At 38.8% G+C, this 22,664-nt stretch overlaps 1 protein-coding gene across 4 annotated transcripts in view; it reads left to right on the top strand.

Annotated features, from left to right (window-relative positions):
- Positions 1-1,248: 1,248 nt before the first annotated feature.
- The window catches only part of DLGAP5 (DLG associated protein 5), a 46,391-nt gene continuing 24,975 nt past the window's right edge, over positions 1,249-22,664 (top strand). For 2 of the 4 annotated variants that reach the window (XM_055538119.1, XM_055538121.1), the window contains exons 1-7: positions 1,249-1,452; positions 5,031-5,269; positions 10,849-11,042; positions 16,423-16,485; positions 17,532-17,616; positions 17,707-17,826; positions 18,633-18,703. In XM_055538119.1, the coding sequence (XP_055394094.1) occupies positions 5,032-5,269; positions 10,849-11,042; positions 16,423-16,485; positions 17,532-17,616; positions 17,707-17,826; positions 18,633-18,703 (771 nt within the window). In that variant the 5' untranslated portion in view covers positions 1,249-1,452; position 5,031. The remainder of the gene's footprint in view (positions 1,453-5,030; positions 5,270-10,848; positions 11,043-16,422; positions 16,486-17,531; positions 17,617-17,706; positions 17,827-18,632; positions 18,704-22,664) is intronic. The other 2 variants (XM_055538120.1, XM_055538118.1) reach the window with 1 other exon arrangement.

The following is a 22,664-nucleotide window of genomic DNA, read 5'->3' as shown; positions in this document are numbered from 1 at the left end:
AAAGACTCTGTTGCTGGGAAAGACTGAGGGCAGGAGGAGAAGGGGACGACAGAGGATAAGATGGTTGGATATCATCACTGACTCAGTGGACATGAGTTTGGGTAAACTCTGGGAGTTGGTGATGGTCAGGGAGGACTGGTGTGCTGTGGTTCATGGGGTTGCAAAGAGTCAGCCATGACTGAGGAACTGAAATGATACTGATACTGATACTGAGGTGAGTGCAATTGTGCAGTAGTTTGAGCATTCTTTGGCATTGCCTTTCTTTGGGATTGGAATGAAAACTGACCTTTTCCAGTCCTGTGGCCACTGCTCAGTTTTCCAAATTAGCTGGCATACTGGGTGCACCACTTGCACAGCATCATCTTTTAGGTTTTGAAATAGCTCAACTGGAATTCCATCATCTTCACTAGTTTGTTCCTAGTGATGCTTCCTAAGGCCCACTTGACTTCACATTCCAGGACGTCTGGCTCTAGGTGAGGGCTCATACCATCGTATTCAGCAATAAAAACAACAGGGCTGATTAATGCAAAGGTAAGGATGGATCTTGCAAACAATACACTGAGAGAAAGGCAAACAGAAGAGCACCTACCACTCCTATTTTTAAAGTGACAGAAATCAAAAGAGTGAGCACCTAAAGGCTGGGAGATTTAGCATGGGGCTTGAGGAACTCAAAGGTTATGAAAATGCTCTCATATCCTGACTGGGTGGTGGTTACACAGCTGATTACATTTAGCAAAACTCATCAGATTATACACTCAAAAAACCTATGCTTCTGAATGTAATTACTTTATATCTATTTTTTAATGTAGACGAGAAAAAAAAGACAAGTAACAAGTAATAAAACTAATAATGATTTAACGAGCAATTTGGTGCGATAATAAAACTTTCTTTAAAACTTTAAGAGAAGAAAATATTTCATTAAGTTCAGCTGATTTATGTAATTAAACAAGGACATTAAAAAGTCCTGCAAATAAAAAACAACAACAAAAAGCCCTGCAAACTCTGACTCCCCTCTCCTTCATCCTGTCCTTTCTCTGATACCAGCGAGGGCCAGGTAGCTGCCGAGCGGACGCAAGCGTAGCCCACGGTCAACCACCGGCCACTCCCGCTCCTAGCCGGCCCAGACCTCCCACCGCTCCGCCCTTCCTCAATATAGCATCCCGGACACGCCCAAAGAGTCAGCTCACACCTACCCTTTGAATGGTCCGTTAACCTTTCAATCAATTCAAATATGTCAAGAAGCGAGCTAATAGCGCGCCTCGTCGAGGGGAAGAGGCGGGCACTTTTACCGGAAGTGTTGGTTAAAATACCTCCAATCAGCGGCTCTGTGCGGGAAGTTTGAATTTTGTCGATTCTTGCTGTAGACGTTCCTTCTTCGGAGGCGCGGTGGTCTTCCTGGACCAGAGAGTTCCTTTTAGTTTGGTTGAAGTTTAACGCTAGAAACTGCCTCAGGTAGGTAGTTGCTGGGTAGCTGGAGGAGGACACGGTTCGCTTCTTTCTAGAAGTTATAAAAGGGTCGGAGGACTGGCGGCAACGCTCTGAACTTCGCTTGGGGGAGGCTTATTCTAGGACCTCATTACCTCTCCTTCCGGAAGCTGTTGACTCAGTCCTCCGGAAGAGTAAATATTTTTTGAGAAGACCTGTGTAGCAGCAGCATTTCGCCACCGGGGTGTAATTGGCATTTGGCCCCAACTTTATTCCAGTAGCTCCTTACAGATTATGTGACAACTAAAAACGCTTGGGTTGACAATCCCTAGGCAAGCAAGACTAAGTAAGGCATTCTAGACTTTCAGGCTTGAAGAAACTCCAGTCAAGGGTAGAGAACTTAAATGTGTGTGAAGAGCCGGGCTGCGGGGCTGGGGATTTCAGGTCCACTACCTTTTAACAGTGCTTATGTGGGCAGTTAATTTACCTCATCTGTATAAGGGTAGTTATACTACCTTTTAGGATTTAGATGATAATAAAATATGCCTTCAGTGTTAGCCCTTTCTCGCTTTGCTGTGTACAATACAGTGCTATGCCGTATTTTAAATAACTAATACATAATTTTTATTTTTTCTTTAATAACTGCTTAATATTGTTGCAGGAAAAGCCAATTTTGACTCCAGGTTGGAACTGTTTCTTTGACTTGCTTTTCCGTTGCTTTTGTTATTATATATAATCATACATAATGGCCTGCTTCAGAGAATCCTACCCCTCTGCTTGACTCTTAAACTAAAATGCCTTTGTTCAGAACCCTAGACATGAGTGTGCCATCTTCTTGGTCAGCTCTGGGGAATAAAGTCCTTGCCTCGACACTTCATCTCCCCTTCATTGGCCTGCTGTGCAGCAAGGACAGCAAGTGTTCCATAGTATTTGTGAGAAGTGGTAAATCAAATAGTAGAGGAGAGTTCTTGATAAAAAGCACAGTTCTTTATCACTTCCTCTGGACCCTTAAAGGAGAATGTTTTTAGCATTCAGTTCAGTCGCTCAGTCCTGTCGGACTCTTTGTGACCCCATGGACTGCATCTTGTGAGGCTTTTCTGTCCATCACCAACTCCTGGAGCTTGCTCAAACTCATGTCCATCGAGTTGGTGATACTGTCCAACCATCTCATCCTCTGTCGTTCGCTTCTCCTGCCTTCAATCTTTCCAAGCATCAGGGTGTTTTCTAATGAGTCATTCAGGTCAGATGAATTCTCATATTTTATACTCTGTTGATTGCTTGAAATAGCATTTTAATTTGCCTCACTTCTTATGCAGATTTTTATGTGCAGTTTTCTAGGGTACTTTCTTTGTTATTCTTGTTGTTGAAGAGCACTGTGTGCTTATATATTTTTAAAATTCCTAGTGACAGACGTTCCATCCTTCCCTCCCCCTGTTTTCTTTTAAGTTGGCAAGACTCTTTGGAGAATTGGTCCTTTTTCTCCAGTTTGGCTTAGTTGTTCTCTCCACTAGTTATTTAGGTGAGGCTCTTAGATTTTCCAGTTTCCTTTATTCTCTTCCTCAGTTGGAGCCTGGTAGGCTACAGTTGATGGGGTCTCAAGAAGTCTGACAGGACTGAGTGACTTCACTTTCACTTTCATTTGGATCCACAGTTTCTTAGAACCCATGACATCATCTTTCTTGTTCTCTCTTGTTTTACTTCAATACATTCTCAGGGTTCTTTCTAAGAAAGGAGTATATGCCAAATAAACTATATGACTTCTTGTATGGCTAAATGAATTTTATTCTGTCTCACCAAAGCAAAGCATATGGTTATCCTTCTACATCATTATGGTACTTCTGGAAACCCTTTTTTCTCAATCTCATATTTGACTGCCTATTTATCTTCTCTAACTATATAATATGCATCTTGTGGGGTTTTTTTTTGTTTTTTTTTTTTTTTTTTCTTCTGGGTTGAGAAAAAGTGCCAGGCTGCCTGCATTCATCATCAGATCAGATCAGTCGCTCAGTCGTGTCCAACTCTTTGCGACCCCATGAATCACAGCACGCCAGGCCTCCCTGTCCATCACCATCTCCCGGAGTTCACTCAAACTCACGTCCATCGAGTTGATGATGCCATCCAGCCATCTCATCCTCTGTCATCCCCTTCTCCTCTTGCCCCCAATCCCTCCCAGCATCAGAGTCTTTTCCAATGAGTCAACTCTTTGCATGAGGTGGCCAAAGTACTGGAGTTTCAGCTTTAGCATCATTCCTTCCAAAGAAATCCCAGGGCTGATCTCCTTCAGAATGGACTGGTTGGATCTCCTTGCAGTCCAAGGGACTCTCGAGAGTCTTCTCCAACACCACAGTTCAAAAGCATCAATTCTTGGGTCTCAGCTTTCTTCACAGTCCAACTCTCACATCTGTAGATGACCACAGGAAAAACCATAGCCTTGACTAGACGGACCTTTGTTGGCAAAGTAATGTCTGTGCTTTTCAATATGCTATCTAGGTTGGTCATAACTTTCCTTCCAAGGAGTAAGCGTCTTTTAATTTCATGGCTGCAGTCACCATCTGCAGTGATTTTGGAGCCCCAAAAAATAAAGTCTGACACTGTTTCCACTGTTTCCCCATCTATTTGCCATGAGGTGATGGGACCAGATGCCATGATCTTCGTTTTCTGAATGTGGAGCTTTAAGCCAACTTTTTCACTCTCCACTTTCATCAAGAGGCTTTTGAGTTCCTCTTCACTTTCTGCCATAAGGGTTGTGTCATCTGCATATCTGAGGTTATTGATATTTCTCCCAGCAATCTTGATTCCAGCTTGTGTTTCTTCCAGTCCAGCATTTCTCATGATGTACTCTGCATAGAAGTTAAATAAACAGGGTGACAAGATACAGCCTTGACGAACTCCTTTTCCTATTTGGAGCCAGTCTGTTGTTCCATTTCCACTTCTACCTGTTGCTTCCTGACCTGCATACAAATTTCTCAAGAGGCAGATCAGGTGGTCTGGTATTCCCATCTCTTTCAGAATTTTCCACAGTTTATTGTGATCCACACAGTCAAAGGCTTTGGCATAGTCAATAAAGCAGAAATAGATGTTTTTCTGGAACTCTCTTGCTTTTTCCATGATCCAGCGGATGTTGGCAATTTGATCTCTGGTTCCCCTGCCTTTTCTAAAACCAGCTTGAACATCAGGAAGTTCACGGTTCACATATTGCTGAAGCCTGGCTTGGAGAATTTTGAGCATTCATCATCAGGGCAGTTAAGGCAACTATTCTGTATACTGTCCTTCACTTACTTTTCCCTATTTTCACCTTTACTTCATACATTTTGCAGTGTTCTCTATGATAAGCCTAGAATCTCTTGTTTATATTGGCTTGGCTTCCTGGACTTCACTTCACCTGTCAAACAGGTTCCTATTCAGAACCCCAAAATAGTTTGTAGTATCTTCTCTTTTGATAACTTTCTTCCCACTCTTAACTCACATGTATATTCCATTTTGTATTTTAACATTTTTATTTCAGAAAGCTCTGAAGTGGTATAGGAAGTGAACTGGAATCTTAAGTTTTTAAAATATAAAATGAAATTCCACGTAAGTTGGTCTTTCTCTCTTTTTCCTGACAGGATGTCTTCATCACATTTTGCCAGTTGGCACAGAAAGGATTTAAGTACTGACATGATTAGAACTAAAATTGCTCATAGAAAATCACTGTCTCAGAAAGAAAACAGACATAAGGAATATGAACGAAATAGACACTTTGGTTTGAAAGATGTCAACATTCCAACCTTGGAAAGTAGAAGTCTTCTTGAATTAGATGAGACATCTCAAGAGCTTGTTCCAGAAAAGGCCAGTATCAAGCCAAGTAAGTAGAGGTTGATTGTAATTTCAAGTGTTTGGAAGAGTAATATTTGAGAGTATTATTACCTCAGAAGAGTAGTTTAATATCTGAGGTTTAAAAAAACCCTGACCAGAAGAATAGAGTTTTGAAATAACATTCTAAATAACTGTGTTTTCTACAATTGCTGCTGCTGCTAAGTCGCATCAGTCGTGTCCGACTCTGTGCAACCCCATAGACGGCAGCCCACCAGGCTCCCCCGTCCCTGGGATTCTCCAGGCAAGAACACTGGAGTGGGTTGCCATTTCCTTCTCCAATGCATGAAAGTGAAAAGTGAAAGTGAAGTCGCTCAGTTGTGTCCAACTCTTCGTGACCCCATGGACTGCAGCCTACCAGGCTCCTCCGTCCATGGGATTTTCCAGACAAGAGTACTGGAGTGGGTTGCCATTGCCTTCTCCATTTCTACAATTAAGTACTGCCTATTTCTTTTCTTTTTTTTTTTTTTTTAAGTACTGCCTATTTCAAGCAAAGACTGAACGTCCCTATCTAGGCTAATGCCATTCACCTATGGAGTATTATAACATTTTTTACCTATATGGCCTTATAGGAATCCTAATTTCTTACTTCTAGAGCTTAGGTAAGATAAACATTAACAAGATAAGTTAAAAAGGGTTATATAAAAATATAACCGATTATGAGAATTTGCATGCTGCAACTAAAAAAATATGGATATGCTTGATTGAAGTACCACAAAGTAAGGATACTAAATCAAAGTATTCATCCCTGTAGTTTGCCTAGAAGGATTTAGGGTGGTTAGGAGGGGAAGAACCAATTAAAAAAGAAAGGAATGATCTCAGCAAAAGATAAAGATAATAAAAATGAGTGTCTTAGAAGGCAAGGGATACTATTGAATAGAAGGAAGAGAACTGGAAAGTGGCATGCATTTGCAGAATGAGTCATTGGACTCCTGTTTAGTTGTGTTTATATAGCAGGTACTAGGAGCTAGATTGCAGTAAAACAAAGCAAAGATAAAGTTTGAAGAAATGGCAGAGAGAGATAAAGTCTTAGAAGTTTTATAGAGAAATGAGATGTCACATTGTTCTAAGTGTTCACTGCTTCAGTTTTTATCATTTTTACAGAACCAGTGTAATGTTTGACACGCACAAGACACTCAACATATAAAGGTTAATTGCTTCTGTAAAAGGGAGAGGTGGGCTAAAACTATTTCTTCTAGATTTGTCATTTTTGTGATTCTAAAAGAAAGTGAGAGAAGAATTCGATTAATATGTTGTAGCGTTTTTGTTTTTGAGATGAAGTGATGGTTTATGTTTGAAGATCAAAGAAAGTGGGTTGGTCGTTGAGGGGGGATAGAGTAAAGAATAACATCTGTTAGGAGTTCAGAGGAAATGAAAACTGGGTCATAGAACTGAATAAGATGGACTTTGAAGAAAGAACTGACATTTTCTGTGAGGAGAGGTGATGTTATTGCCTTCTGAGTTGTCTCTTTGCTTCTACTCGGACCCTCTCAAATACTTCATTCCTCAGCCAAAATCTTTCAAATTAAATTTAACTTTGTCAGTGTGCTATTAAAGTGTTTTTTATTCCTCATTTGCAAAGGCCTAGAGGTAGGAGCCGGAGAAGGCAATGGCAACACTCCAGTACTCTTGCCTGGAGAATCCCATGGGCGAAGGAGCCTGGTAGGCTGCAGTCCACGGGGTCACGAAGAGTTGGACACGACTGAACGACTTCACTTTCACTTTTCACTTTCATGCATTGGAGAAGGAAATGGCAACCCGCTCCAGTGTTCTTGCCTGGAGAATCCCAGGGACGGGGGAGCCTGGTGGGCTGCCATCTATGGGGTCTCACAGAGTCGGACACTACTGAAGCGACTTAGCAGCAGCAGCAGAGGTAGGAATGGGCCAGGTATGTTCCAGAGAAGGTGAATAGGGAAGCATGGCTGGAGAAAGCAAGCAAGTTCCCATAGAGCCCTGAGGGCCATCATTATAAGGACATTGGCTTTTACTCTGAAATATGAAATGTTTAATGGATTAATGAATGTTTCTCTGATTTACGATTTAAAGGCATCTCTTTGGCTACTGTGTTGAGAATAGATTGTGGCCACAGAGAGACCAGCTTGAAGACTGTTGCAGTAATTTAGTACATGGTTGACCACAGTGGCGAAAGTGTGAAAGTGTTAGTCTCTCAGTCATGTCCAACTCTTGGCGACCCCATGGACTATAACTCACTAGGCTCCTCTGTCCTTGGAATTCTCCAGGCAAGAATACTGGAGTGGGTTGCCATTTCCTTCTCTGGGTATCTTCCGACCCAGGGATTGAACCTGGGTCTCCTGCATTGCAGGCAGATTCTTTACTGTCTGAGCCACTAGGGAAGCCAGAGTGGTAGCAGCAAAAATAGTTGGTTGAGTTCTGGATGTATTTTGAGGGTTGAACCAATATGATTTCTTAATGGATTCAATGTAGGGGTTGATAAAGAGAAGTCAAGGGAACTTCCCTGGAGGTTCAATGGTTCAAACTTCACTCTTCCACTGCAGGGGGTGAGGGTTTGATCCCCGGTAAGGGAACTAAGATCCCACATGCTGAGTGGCCAAAAAGTTAAATAAATAAATATAGATGAGTAAGAAAGAGGAATCAAGATGATTCCAAAGTTTTTGGCCTGAGCACCTAAAAATATGCAGTGGCTATTTACTAAATTGTAAAGGACTGGGGGAGTGGTAAGATTAGAGTTCAGTGTTAGATGTAAAAGAGGAGATTTTGAAAAGGTAGTTGGATATCCAAGATGAGTTCAGAGGAGAAGTCTGAGCTAGATAAATAAATTCAGGTGTTGCCAATTTATACATGGTCTTTTGGTTTTTTAAATATTTATTTGTTTGGCAGTGCCGAGTCTTACTTGTAGCACTCAACCTTCAATCTTCCTTGGGGCATATGAGATCTTAGCTGTGGCATGTAGGATCTAGTTCCCTGATGAAGGTTCAAACCTGCATCCCCTGCATTGTAGGACAGATTCTTAACCACTGGAGTGCTAGGAAATCCCGTGGAATTTTTTTTCCTGAATATTTTCCATATGCAGTTGGATGAATCTGTGGATGTGGAACCCAGGAATATGGAGAGTCGACTGTAGAAAGGAAAGAAGTAGCATGCATTTTGTGTGCTGTTCCAGCCATATTCATTTGCACATTGCAGGTGGGAAGTCGACATAGAGAGGCCTTTAATTGGAATTGGGATTTTGCCAGAGTGAGAGAGGGGCCAAAAAGTTGAAGTAGTGATTATGATGATAAATCATGGACTCTAAATTGGATATGAAAACACTTGATGTGAGGGAGGTGAAAGACAGTGAAAATATGATCGTAGATCAGGAGCGTGTAGGTACGTCCTGGTGGAGCCAAAGAATTGTTGGAAAGATAAGATATCGTAATCAGAGAGTGGATTTCTTGAAATTGGGCTTATGAAGGACATATAGTATTCATCGATAATAATGAGGTCTCAAGTGCCTGGTTATCTCATGAATGAATACAGGTGTGACAGGAAATTGGTCCTCTGAGCCCTTGAAGTTTCTGGCAGGGCCTGGGTTGATCAGACCTCTCTCTCTTTGGCTGGTTAGTTGCATTTGACCACAAGCAGTGTGGTCTGTGAATGTTATTTTATGTGTGCATGACACGAGAAAGGTTGAAGTACTAGTATGGGTGTGATCATGGGAATGGGTACCTGAGATACAGTGGAAGAAAGATCACTGGAAGAAAGAACAACTAAGAATCAAGAAGCTAGGGTACTGGATGAGTCATCAAGATTTGTGCAAGAACAGTGATGGAGACAATGACAGTGAGCCACGAGCTAAAGCCTTCAAGGAAGGAGAAACAAACATGGAAACAGATTGAGATACTGGGTTAGATCTGATGACACAAAATGTAAAGCTGGGATCTTTAAATGAAGAAGAAGAAATAATCAGAAACCAACAATGAGGTCATCTCTCCTCTTCAGGTGCAGTGATACTCTAGTGTGGGAGAAAAAACAGTCAGCCTCATGAGAGGACAACTAGGGAAGCAGTGAGTTCAGGGGAGAGCCAGGTTTCAGTTCAATCAAGAGCTGAGGGGAACCTTCAGAGAAGTCGAAGATAAAAGGGTTTGTTGGTGACTGACCACTTGATCATCTGTGTTTTTGCATATTCTGTACTCTGCCTGGGGTTTTCTTTTATTTAACAATTTTATCAAGGTCCAATTTATATACTATAAATTTCCCTCATTTTAAGTATATACCTTTTTGTAGTAAATTTATTCAGTTATGCAGTTATGTATGGATTATTTTTAATCCTTACCCAGGGGACAAACACTTACTTATTCCTCTGAACCCTTTTTAGGTATGCTGTCTTAAGGAAGCATTTCCTGATCTCTCCAGATAGCTGTTGTACTGATTCTTTATTATGGGCATTCTCTTTTTTGAAACTGTGTTCCCTTGAGCCCCTCAAGGGCAGACATTTTCTTACTTATTCTTCCTACCTAAAAATGTCTCACACATGGTACCCACTTATATTTTTCATATAAAAATGTTTCAACAAACATTATTGTATTAAATAAGCATTATATTGTAAAACACTTCATAGTTTAAAGAAACATAAGATTTATGTAGAAAACCTAAATTGAACTAAACTGACAGGGAGCCTAAATATCAAAAGAAAGAAATAGTATTAGTTACCCCAAAATTCAGTGGCTTAAAACAATAAGTGTTTATTAATTTACACAGTTTTTGTGGGTCAGGAATTTAAGTGCAGCTTGGCTAGATGGTTCTGGAGACTGCAGTCAGGATGTTATCCAGGATGCATCTGAGGGCTTGACTGAGACAGGAGATCTGCTTCTACCATACTGTTTGATTATTGTAAAGGATTCACTTCTAAAGTGACGCATCCATGTGACCAGCAGGTCGATGCTGGCTTTTGGCAGGAGGCCTTAGTTCTTTGTCACGTGGACATCTCTATGGGGCTTTCTGAGTCTCCTAACAGTTCCACGTGGCCACTGGCATCCCCCCAGAGCAAGTTATCTAAGAGTGTATGCATATGTGCTAAGTTGCCTCAGTTGTGTCTGTTTGTGACCCTGTGGACTGTAGCCCTCAAGACTCCTCTGTCCATGGGGATTCTCCAGGCAAGAACGCTGGAGTGTGTTGCCATGCCCTCCTTCAGGGGATCTTCCCAACCCAGGATCTAACCTGCATAGTCATGGAGTTGTTCTCCATCATTTCCACAGTACTTTCTTGGTCACACAGGTCGGCCCTATTCAGATGGCAGGGGATGACACAAGACATGACTGCCAGGAGGTGAGAATCACTGGACGTCAGCTTGGAGTCTGGTATCATAGAAGTTAATTAATTTAAAAGTGAACTAATACATCCCTAGACATAGCAAGCAATCAGATATTTGAACAAGTGAAGTCAAAAGAAATAGGAATATTAAAACAGGTGGAAATAAATTGAAGTGCTAAGAAATTAACAAGAAGTTACTAAAAGCACTTCTTAGCAACAGTTGAAGTTAGAAGTTAAGATATTTGCCTAACTTTCTATCTGAAATATTTTATATACTGTTTTTTCTTTTTTCCTACTTAGAGTCAACAAAAACTGTTGTCTTTGATCAACGAAAACAAATGCTCCAAAAATACAAAGAAGAAAAACAACTTCAAAAATTGAAAGAGCAGAGAGAGAAAACTAAACGAGGAGTATTTAAAGTGGGTCTTTATAGACCTGATATGCCTTGTTTTCTTTTCTCAAACCAGAATGCTATGAAAGCTGAGCCAAAAAAGGTTAGTATCCTAACTTGATACAGAGAAATAGTTGCTTTTAACTGGTATTTTCTTTAAGAGATTAGATGACTAAAATAATCATTTCCCTGAGTCCCCTAGTTGATAGGGGTGGGAATGACATAATAGTAACTCTGAAGATGAAAACAGAGTCTCTTGATGTAACTACTGGTAGGTTGAGATTGGATAAAACCAGGGGAGAGATTGGAAAAAACCTGGTAGAGTCAGGCTAAACAGTGAATGCTGTGCCAGAGTATTTGGTGTTTACCTTATAGGATATGCAGAGTTAAGGGAGGCTTATAAATGAGATTGTACCATTATCAAACTAATATTCAGGAAGATTACCTTGCCTTAAGGATTATAGTCTAGAAAGGCAAGCTTTTATAGATGGGAAGGCCAGTTGTGAATCATATATTATGACTATTCTCTATACATAGATTAGGTGAAATGAGATAAGTGGACTGGGCCATTGGTTTAAAAACAAGAAATAGGTTTAAGACATCTTTTTTCCTGAGATATAATTGACATTAATTTCAGGTGTGCAACATAATGAGTCATTATTTGTATGCGTTATAAGATGACCACGGTAATTAGTCTAGTTAACATCTATCACCACACATAGTTAAACAAGTTTTTTTCTCGTGATGAGAACATTTAAGGTCTACTCCTGACAATGTTCAAACGTACAGTATAGTATTATTAACTGTAGTCACCATGCTGAATACTATATTCCCAGGACTGACTTATTTTTAAAACTGGAAGTTTGTACTTTTTGACTATATTCACCCTTTTTGCCCAACCTGCACCTCTGGCAACCACCAGTCTGGTTTTTGTTTGTTTTTTTTAAGTTTAGTTTAGTTTATTTGGCTGCACTGGGTCTTTAGTTATGGCACATGCAGGGTTGTTGATCTTTGCTGTGGCATGTGGGATCTTTAGTTGTGGTATTCCAACTCTTACCGGTAGCATGCCAGATCTAGTTCCCCAACCAGGGATCGCAACTGGGCCCCCTGCATTGGGAACACAGAGTCTTAGCCACTGCACCCTCAGGGAAGTCCCCTACCAGTCTGTCCTTTATTTAGGAGGTTGGGTTTTTTTATTATTATTTGTTTAAACTTCCAAATATAAGTAAGGTCATATGGTATTTGTCTTTCTCTGGCTTATTTGTTTAAACTTCCAAATATAAGTAAGGTCATATGGTATTTGTCTTTCTCTGGCTTATTTGTTTAAACTTCCAAATATAAGTAAGATCATATGGTATTTGTCTTTGTCTGACTTATTTCACTTAGCATAATGCCCTCAATGTCCATTCATGTTGTCACAAAAGGCAACATTTCCTTCTTTTTTCATGGCTGAATAATAATAAAAACACACACAAATGGACTATTAGTTTCTTTATTCACTCATCCATTGATGGACACTTGGCTATTATAAATAATGCTGCAGTGTACATAGGGGTACATATATCTTTTTGAGTCAGTGTTTTCATTTTCTTTGGATAAGTACCCAGAACTGGAAATGCTGGATCATATGATAGTTCTAGTTTTAATTTTTTGAGGGTCTTCCATACTGTTTTCCATACAGGCTGCACCAATTTACATTAACAACAACAGTAGTAGGGCTCCCTTTTCTCCATATCCTCACCAACGCTTATTATTTCTTGTCTTTTTGATAATGGCCTTTCTAACAGGTGTCATATAAGACATCTTAAGAGATAAATTTGACAGGACTGGGGACCTCAAGTAAGTAGTGAGGGATAAAGGAAGTTGAAGAGTTAAAGATGACTGTTCTGAAGATAATAGTTTGAGCAATAATACAAGTTTTATAAAAGGCTTTAGGTTTGTCCACCTCAGTTCAACTAACTCAAATTCCTGTTTATTTTATGATTGAGTAATATTTCATTGTATGTAGGTACCATAACTTCTTAATCCATTCATTGTCAATGGACATCTAGGTTGCTTTCATGTCCTGGCTGTTGTAATTAAGTGCTTCAGTGAATACTGGGGTACATGTGTCTTTCTGAATTATAGTTTTCTCAGGGTATATGCCCATTAAGGGAATTGCTAGAAAAATAATACAGATGAATCTATTTTCAGGGCAGGAATAGAGATGCAGATGCAGAGAACAGACTGTGGATACAGCAGGGGAAAGAGGGGGATGAATTGAGAGAGGAGCATTGCAATATATACATTACCATGTTTGAAATAGATAGCTAGTAGGAGGTTGCTGTGTAACACAGGGAGCTCAGCCTGGTGCTTTGTGATAAACTAGGGGCTGGACGGGAGAGTCGGGTGGGAGGGAGGCTTAAGAGGAAGGGGATATGCATATACATATAGCTGATTCATGTATGGCAGAAACCAACACAACAATGTAAAGCAGTTACCTTCCAATTAAAAATAAATGTTAAAGAAAGAATGTATGGGAAAAAAATAATATTACAAACTTTGCTACTGCTAATAGAGATGAGGAAGGCAAGAAGAGGAATAAGCGTAAGTGGGTGAATATTAATAACCTTTCAAAAAAATCCTATTTGGAAATCAGGCTAGAGATTCATGCTAAGATGTGGATTTAGGATGTGATATTAGGAGTTTAAGTTGTAGGACTAAATGAAACCACTCCAGTAAGAATATGTACAATTATCTGAGTGAGGTCTAGAGAACAGCTTCAAGTGGGCAGCGATAGGTTGAAAAGGACTGATCAAATGGCAAGAGAATAAATGCTAAAGGGAGGGGTGACGTAAAGAGAATAATGAGCAAGTCAAGGATGAAGTTTGACATATACCCCAGTGTTCATTGCAGCACTATTTACAATAGCCACGACGCAACTTAGATGTCCATTGACAGATGAATGGATAAAGAAAATGTGGTATGTGTATATACAATGAAATATTACTCAGCCATAAAAAGGGGAAGATTTGAGTCAGTGGTAGTGAGGTAACAAGAGCCTGTTATACAGAATGAAGTAAGTCAGAAAGAGAAAACAAATATATTAATGCATTTATATGGAATCTAGAAAAATGGTACTGATGAACCTGTTTGCTGGGAAGAATTGGAGACACAGATGTAGAGAACAGACTTGTGGACACAGCAGGGGATGGAGAGGGTGGGATGAATTGAGAAAGTAGCATTGACATATATACACTGTCATGTGTGAAACAGATAGCTGGTGGGGAGTTGCTGTATAACCCAGAGAAACCAGCCAGGCGTGTTGTGATGACCTAGAGGGAGTGGCATGGGGGCAGAGAAGGGAGGCTCACAAGGGAGAGGAGATATATATATATGTGTGTGTGTATATATAATTAGGGTTGTTGTATGGCAGAAACCAACAACATTTGAAAGCAATTTTTCCTCCAATTAAAAAGTAAATTTAAAACTTAAACAAAAAAAGATGAAATTTGAACAGATCAGTTGGACTGTAGATTAGGTAGTCGGTGGTTTGCAATTTAAAGATACATATAAATAAACTCATTGACTATATACTCATTCCTGATTTAAGTAAGAATTGAACAATATAAAGCCCCAAGATACTGCTTCTATTTTAGGCCTCATGAATCTCAATAATTCATTTGACGGATCTTTGATTATTTACTCTGTATGATCTTAGGATAATGTAGAAGAGACCAAAATTAATAGAATGTAGTGCATGTGGAAAGATATAGATAAATATGTTCTATATATTAGAGGAAGGAGAGACTGTTTGCATTGGAGGAACATCAGAGAGGACATCTTGGAAGGGATTAGATTCAAGCTGTCTTTTCAAGAATATATAGGATGCCATTCATTGGTCTACACTGTAAACAACTTTTAAAATATGATAAGAAATATTGTGTTAAACAGTATGATTCAGTGAGGAGTCAATAATTGTTCTTCATTTTGTTCAGGCAATAGCCATTGCTGAATTTTAATCCCTTTAAGTACTGTTAAGAAAAGCCTGATTTCTTTAGCACTAGGTTTTCATTGAGATTTGGAGAAGAAAAATGACTTCTCATCTAGAGAAGTCTGATTATGCTTCTTAAGAAATTTTATAGAGTTGATAAATACCTTATAATTTTTTAGTCAGTCTTGCTCCTCAATTTTTCCCACATTTTTTGATCAGATCTCCATTTTCTTACTGACAATGAACAGCTGTGTAATCATGAGATTTGAAGGCAAATTGTCAAAGCTAGGGAAGTAAGCTGTACAGTATCTTTTCATAAACAGAAAAAAAAAGATCCTAATACTCAAGTTTGTTCATCTGTGTGCTCAGTTGCTCAGCTGTGTGTGACTCTTTATGACCCCATGGATTGTCATCCTCCAGGCTCCTCTGTCCATGGAATTTTCCAGACAAGAACACTGGAGCAGGTTGCCATTTCCTACTCCTGGGAATCTTCCCAGTTTGTTCATCTACCCCATTCCAAATATGTCCAGCTAATCATACTAATGAGGATCCTAATAACTTGGAAAATATGCTTTGAAATTTCTTCTTTCCTCATTGAAAAATATGAGTAAGTTTTGAAGCTATTAAATTAAACACATTTTAAATCAAACCAGAACCAGAAAAAAAAACACAGTAATTTAGGGAGTTCCCTGGCAGTCCAGTGGTTAGAACTCAGTGCTTTCACTGCTGGGGCTGGTATACAATCCCTTTTCAGGGAGCTAAGTTCCTGCAAGCTGTGCAGTATGGCCAAAAAAACCCACAAAAGTTAAAAAAAACAAACAAACAGTAAGTTAGCAAGTATCTTTTAGCTGTAAATGATTAATATAAAAATATAAAATTTTTTTTTTAATTTTATTTTATTTTTAAACTTTACATAATTGTATTAGTTTTGCCAAATATCAAAATGAATCTGCCACAGGTATACATGTGTTCCCCATCCTGAACCCTCCTCCCTCCTCCCTCGCCATTCCCTCCCTCTGGGTCGTCCCAGTGCACCAGCCCCAAGCATCCAGTATCGTGCATCGAACCTGGACTGGCAACTCGTATCATACATGATATTTTACATGTTTCAATGCCATTCTCCCAAATCTTCCCACCCTCTCCCTCTCCCACAGAGTCCATAAGACTGTTCTATACATCAGTGTCTCTTTTGCTGTCTCGTACACAGGGTTATTGTTACCATCTTTGTAAATTCCATATATAAATTTAAAATATAAATATTTTTTATTTATAACTTTAAAATGAGAACTTTGGACTTCCCTGGCAATCCAGGGATTAAGACTCCGAGCTTCCAATTCAGGAGGTGAGGGTTTGACCCCTGGTCAGGGAACTAAGATCCCACATGCAATGCTGTGCAACCGCTCAAAAATAAATATATAAAATGGGAGCTTTATTTCATGAGACATGGAAATAAATTTTGCACTTTATTTAATATATTTTTTAAACTTTATCTTCTTTTGACTGTTTTAAGGATGTTCCATCTTCTGTACGGATTACAAGGTCAAAGGCCAGAAACCAAATGGAGCTGACTAAGGTATAGTTGGTAGTTGAGTAGGTCACTGTTACTAAAATGACAAACTGTACTTTTTTTCCTGAGTAAGTAAATTTATTTTTAATTTAATATCAGCTTTAAGCAATAATGATTATTTTACCAGAGTTAATAGTACCAAAATAGATGCTGCTATATGGTGACAGAGCAGATTTGGCTACATGCCAAGGAAACAATCACTTAAAATATTTTGCACAGACATCCTTTATGAGATCTATACTAAACTCTGACACATTCTTTTTTATTAACTGGGCTTTTATTATGTATCCCATGTCACCATGAAGCACAAATAGAAATATAAAGCACATAGGGTGAGTTTTATAAATTTATGGGTCTTCCAAACACTGTTATGGATAAAGTTACTAGGAGGATTACTAAAGTCAAGTGGGCAGGGAGAAAAATAGTGTGCTTCTTTGTCAGGTGAGGAAGCTATTTCAGGTAGTTACTGAATTTGAGTGACTGTCACATTCCTCTAGGCTCTAGGATATAATAGTGAAATAAACAAACAAAATTTCCTGTTTTCAAGGACTCCACATAAGAGATAGTGTTAAAGAAAAAAAAAGAACCATGTAGTGTGTCAGATGGTCAAAAGTATGGGGGAGATGAAAGAAAAGAAAGAACGGAGATGGAGAGTTTTGAAGTAGGTGTAGGGGAGAATTTTGATCATGCCTCACTGAGTTGGTGGCAGTTTAAATGCAGTCTTTCAAGAAGTCGATGTGTGAATTGTGGGGAAGAGCTGTCTTCCAGGGGAGGAATTTTCTAGATAAAAAGATGCCTGTTGTGTTTAAGGTCTCAGAAGATTAAAGTCAGTTATTTTTTTAATGGTTTTTCTAAATTCTGGGATTCTGAAAAAGTTTTTTAGGAAATTTATGTAATGGAAAACTTGTTTCTTCATCTCATTTAGGGTAGTGGATTTTTTGCTGGTTCGTTTACAGTATCAGATTTCAAATGTCAGTTTACACCTTAAAAATGTGGTGGTTTGGTTCATTATGCAATTAAATCACCTAATTTATACCTTATCTTTTAAATAGAGTGGTAATGGGATTGATGTTCGAGTAATCCGACCTGGTCAAAGACAGACTTCTGAGAAGAAAGTGTTGGACAAAGAGAAAAAAGGTAGAAGTATTAGCAATTTTTGTAAGTTCTGATATTGCCACAATAATTTAAAACCACCAAAAGCATTCGGTTTTATTTTTTTTCTCGCAGCTGTACAACCTGTAATGCTGCCAATGAGAATGACTCGATCATCTACTCAAGCAGCAAAGCAGATTGTCAAAGAAATCCCGTCTACAGCAGCAAGAAAGCCAGAGACAAGGGCTATTAATGGTAAGAACAATTTCTTGATCAGTGACTGAACTAGGATTATGTTGTGATCCTTGAGGGTTTTTGTGTTCAGTTTTTAAGATAATTATATACTTCTTTGAGTAGGACAGGAGGAAATGGGAGATTCTAACTCCTGAAGGCAGGTTTTGTGCCCTGATATCCTGTCAGCACACAGTGGATGCTCAAATGTTGAAATGCTGAATTGGTGTAAGCAGTGATTCAAAGTGAAAAATTAATAGCCCCAATAAATTACAGTCCATCCATTTGGTGGATTGAAGTGTAATCATTTAAGAACAAGGTGTGAAAAAACACTGAATGACATGGTTAATGATATTAAGTGGGCAAAGAGAAACAGGTAAAACCCTGAACAGTATGATTGAAATTCTATAATGAAATAAGTATGTGAATGTGAACTTTGGAAAAACATATTCTGAAGTGTCAACAGTGATTACCACTGAAGTAATGTAAACTTTAGAAAAAATTTTGGTTTTGTGCTTTTTACAATTTTTTCTAATTTTCTATAATAAATATGTATTTTATATTTAGAGGCAAAAGGTAAAATACCTTAACACCTTTTGTTTTCTTTTGTTTTGTTTTGAAAACAGATGGCCTATATGTGAAACAGGAAATTTCATCTGTTTTTATCCTATTTTCTAATATTTTTAATCATAATGTCCTTTAAACTGTACATTTCTATTAAGCCTTTTTTCCTTTCCCAAATTACCTAGTACTTTTTTTTTGACTTGTACTTTTAATGCAGCATTTTTTTATCTAGTCAAAATGAGTGTCTTATTTCACTTTTATTTTAGATAATGAAGCAGACAGAAAGGCACCAAATCAAGGAAAACCTGCCAAAAAGATAGGAACAAAACCTGACAAGGTAGAGTATAAACATCTGTTTATCTCTAGATACTTTGAAAATCTCATTGCTACTTTCATAAAATGGAAATTAAGCATATAGAACTGCTTCAAGAAGTTGACTTGCCATGTGTCTTAAAACCTCTTGAACCATAAAGAAGCATCAGGAGGCTTTACTTGTTGTTTTTCAGGTGTCTTATCCTCAGAGTTTTATAGTTAGAGAAAGCATAATTTGGTTAACAGGAAATAGAGAAAAGTGATAGAAACACAGCTGACAGAAACCTTCATGTGGGAACTAGCTAAGAGGATGGAGTAGGGTGAAATGTATTGACTCTGAATTCAGTTAAGCCTGAGTCTGAATATTGTCCTATTAGCTATATAACCCTGGGCAAGTTATGAATTTGTTTTCCCATCTCCAACACATAATACCTACATAAGAGTAGTTTTAAGAACTAAGTACTCTAATGTTTCTGACAGTGTCTAGCATAGTACCTTATAGGGTCTATAGAAAAGAGTCACCATTTTGAGGCCCCAATGCCTTGGTTTATAATCAGTGCTATGTTTCCTTAACCTTAAAAAAGAAAGTTATACCAAAGTAAAGAAATGTGGCTATGTTGTACAGCAGAAACTAATACAACATTGTAAAGTAATTATACTCCAGTTAAAAATTAAAAAAAAAAAAGAAATGTGGCTAGATTTTTAACTGAAAATTAAAAATCAGAAATGTAAAATCCTCTAAAAATTTTGCTTGTATGGGTGGGTGAAATGTTTAAAGGTTGTCAAAAGTTACAAACTTCCAGTTACAAAGTAAGTATGGTCTGGGGATGTAATAAGCAACATGGTGACTGTGGTTAATAATACTGTGTTGTATATTTGAAAGTTGCTAAGAGGATATAGGTCATAAGATTCTCATCATAAGAAAAGAAATTGTAACTATGGTGACAGATGTTCATAGACTTATTATGTAGATCACTATGCAATACATACAAATGTCAAATCATTATGTTGCATGCCTAAAACTAGTATCAGTTTTTTTTTAACAAAAAACCAAATAATTAAATTGACAAAATAAGCTTCACATTATATTTGGTTAATCTCACTGTGTCACATTGAAAAATATTTTTCTCATCAGTTCAGTTCAGTTGCTCAGTCATATCCGACTCTTTGCGACCCAATGAATCGCAGCACGCCAGGCCTCCCTGTCCATCACCAAGTCCCGGAGTTCACTGAGACTCACGTCCATCGAGTCAGTGATGCCATCCAAGCCATCTCATCCTCTGGCATCCCCTTCTCCTCCTGCCCCCAATCCCTCCCAGCATCAGAGTCTTTTCCCATGAGTCAGCTCTTTGCATGAGGTGGCCAAAGTACTGGAGTTTCAGCTTCAGCGTCATTCCCTCCAAAGAAATCCCAGGGCTGATCTTCTTCAGAATGGACTGGTTGGATCTCCTTGCAGTCCAAGGGACTCTCGAGAGTCTTCTCCAACATCACACTTCAAAAGCATCAATTCTTTGGCGCTCAGCCTTCTTCACAGTCCAACTCTCACATCCACACATGACCACAGGAAAAACCATAGCCTTGACCAGACGGACCTTTGTTGGCAAAGTAATGTCTCTGCTTTTCAATATGCTATCTAGGTTGGTCATAACTTTCCTTCCAAGGAGTAAGCGTCTTTTAATTTCTTGGCTGCAGTCACCATCTGCAGTGATTTTGGAGCCCCCCAAAATAAAGTCTGACACTGTTTCCACTGTTTCCCCATCTATTTCCCATGAGGTGATGGGACCGGATGCCATGATCTTCGTTTTCTGAATGTTGAGCTTTAAGCTAAATTTTTCACTCTCCACTTTCACTTTCATCAAGAGGCTTTTTAGTTCCTCTTCACTTTCTGCCATAAGGGTGGTGTCATCTGCATATCTGAGGTTATTGATATTTCTCCCGGAAATCTTGATTCCAGCTTGTGTTTCTTCCAGTCCAGCGTTTCTCATGATGTACTCTGCATAGAAGTTAAATAAGCAGGGTGACAATATACAGCCTTGACGAACTCCTTTTCCTATTTGGAACCAGTCTGTTGTTCCATGTCCACTTCTACCTGTTGCTTCCTGACCTGCATACAGATTTCTCAAGAGGCAGGTCAGGTGGTCTGGTATTCCCATCTCTTTCAGAATTTTCCACAGTTTATTGTGATCCACACAGTCAAAGGCTTTGGCATAGTCAATAAAGCAGAAATAGATGTTTTCCTGGAACTCTCTTGCTTTTTCCATGATCCAGTGGATGTTGGCAATTTGATCTCTGGTTCCTCTGCCTTTTCTAAAACCAGCTTGAACATCAGGACGTTCACGGTTCACATATTGCTGAAGCCTGGCTTGGAGAATTTTGAGCATTACTTTACTAGCATGTGAGATGAGTGCAATTGTGCAGTAGTTTGAGCATTCTTTGGCATTGCCTTTCTTTGGGATTGGAATGAAAACCGACCTTTTCCAGTTCTGTGGCCACTGCTGAGTTTTCCAAATTTGGTGGCATACTGAGTGCAGCACTTTCATAGCATCATCTTTCAGGATTTGAAATACCTGGAGTAACAGGCAAATTTGGCCTTGGAATACGGAATGAAGCAGGGCAAAGACTAATAGAGTTTTGCCAAGAAAATGGACTGGTCATAGCAAACACCCTCTTTCAACAACATAAGAGAAGACTCTACACATGGACATCACCAGATGGTCAACACCGAAATCAGATTGATTATGTTCTTTGCAGCCAAAGATGGAGAAGCTCTATACAGTCAACAAAAACAAGACAGGGAGCTGACTGTGGCTCAGATCATGAACTCCTTATTGCCAAATTCAGACTTAAGTTGAAGAAAGTAGGGAAAATCACTAGACCATTCAGGTATGACCTAAATCAAATCCCTTATGATTATACAGTGGAAGTGAGAAATAGATTTAAGGGACTAGGTCTGATAGATAGAGTGCCTGATGAACTATGGAATGAGATTCGTGACATTGTACAGGAGACAGGGATCAAGACCATCCCCATGGAAAAGAAATGCAGAAAAGCAAAATGGCTGTCTGGGGAGGCCTTACAAATAGCTGTGAAAAGAAGAGAAGCGAAAAGCAAAGGGGAAAAGGAAAAATATAAGCATCTGAATGCAGAGTTCCAAAGAATAGCAAGAAGAGATAAGAAAGCCTTCCTCAGTGATCAATGCAAAGAAATAGAGGAAAACAACAGAATGGGAAAGACTAGAGATCTCTTCAAGAAAATTAGAGATACCAAGGGAACATTTCATGCAAAGATGGGCTCGATAAAGGACAGAAATGGGATGGACCTAACAGAAGCAGAAGATATTAAGAAGAGGTGGCAAGAATACACAGAAGAACTGTACAAAAAAGATCTTCACGACCCAGATAATCACGATGGTGTGATCACTGACCTAGAGCCAGACATCCTGGAATGTGAAGTCAAGTGGGCCTTAGAAAGCATCACTATGAACAAAGCTAGTGGAGGTGATGGAATTCCAGTTGAGCTCTTTCAAATCCTGAAAGATGATGCTGCGATTTTTCTCATAGGATAAGTTTATTTATAATCAAGGTTATTGTAAAAGAGGATTTGTTACTTGACAATAATAGTCGTCCAATAAACACTGGATTTCTGATTCTCAAATCATTGTAATTATCCACATAATTTAAATTAAAAAATGGATATTTGTCAGTTGGGTAATTTTTCCACCTTAATTTTCATGTATCTTATTTTGCCATAATACCTCAAACTTATTATTTAGTCTTTTTAATGAGGATTGGTTCTCTCTCTCTGGATCCTAACAATGGTTTAGTTAGCTGGTTTCATTTTTACTGATTTCATATTTGCATTTAACTGTATTTATTTTTCTTTCTTAAATTATATTCATGGGACACATATCTCAACTCTAATATTTTCAGACCTGTAAAAATTGGCTTGACTATATCCCCAGGAGAGAAATTCTCACTCTTTTCTGT

The sequence above is a fragment of the Bubalus kerabau genome, chromosome 10, assembly GCF_029407905.1.
Source record: "Bubalus kerabau isolate K-KA32 ecotype Philippines breed swamp buffalo chromosome 10, PCC_UOA_SB_1v2, whole genome shotgun sequence".
Lineage (NCBI taxonomy): Eukaryota > Metazoa > Chordata > Mammalia > Artiodactyla > Bovidae > Bubalus > Bubalus kerabau.
This window is presented reverse-complemented; position numbering and strand designations above follow the sequence as displayed.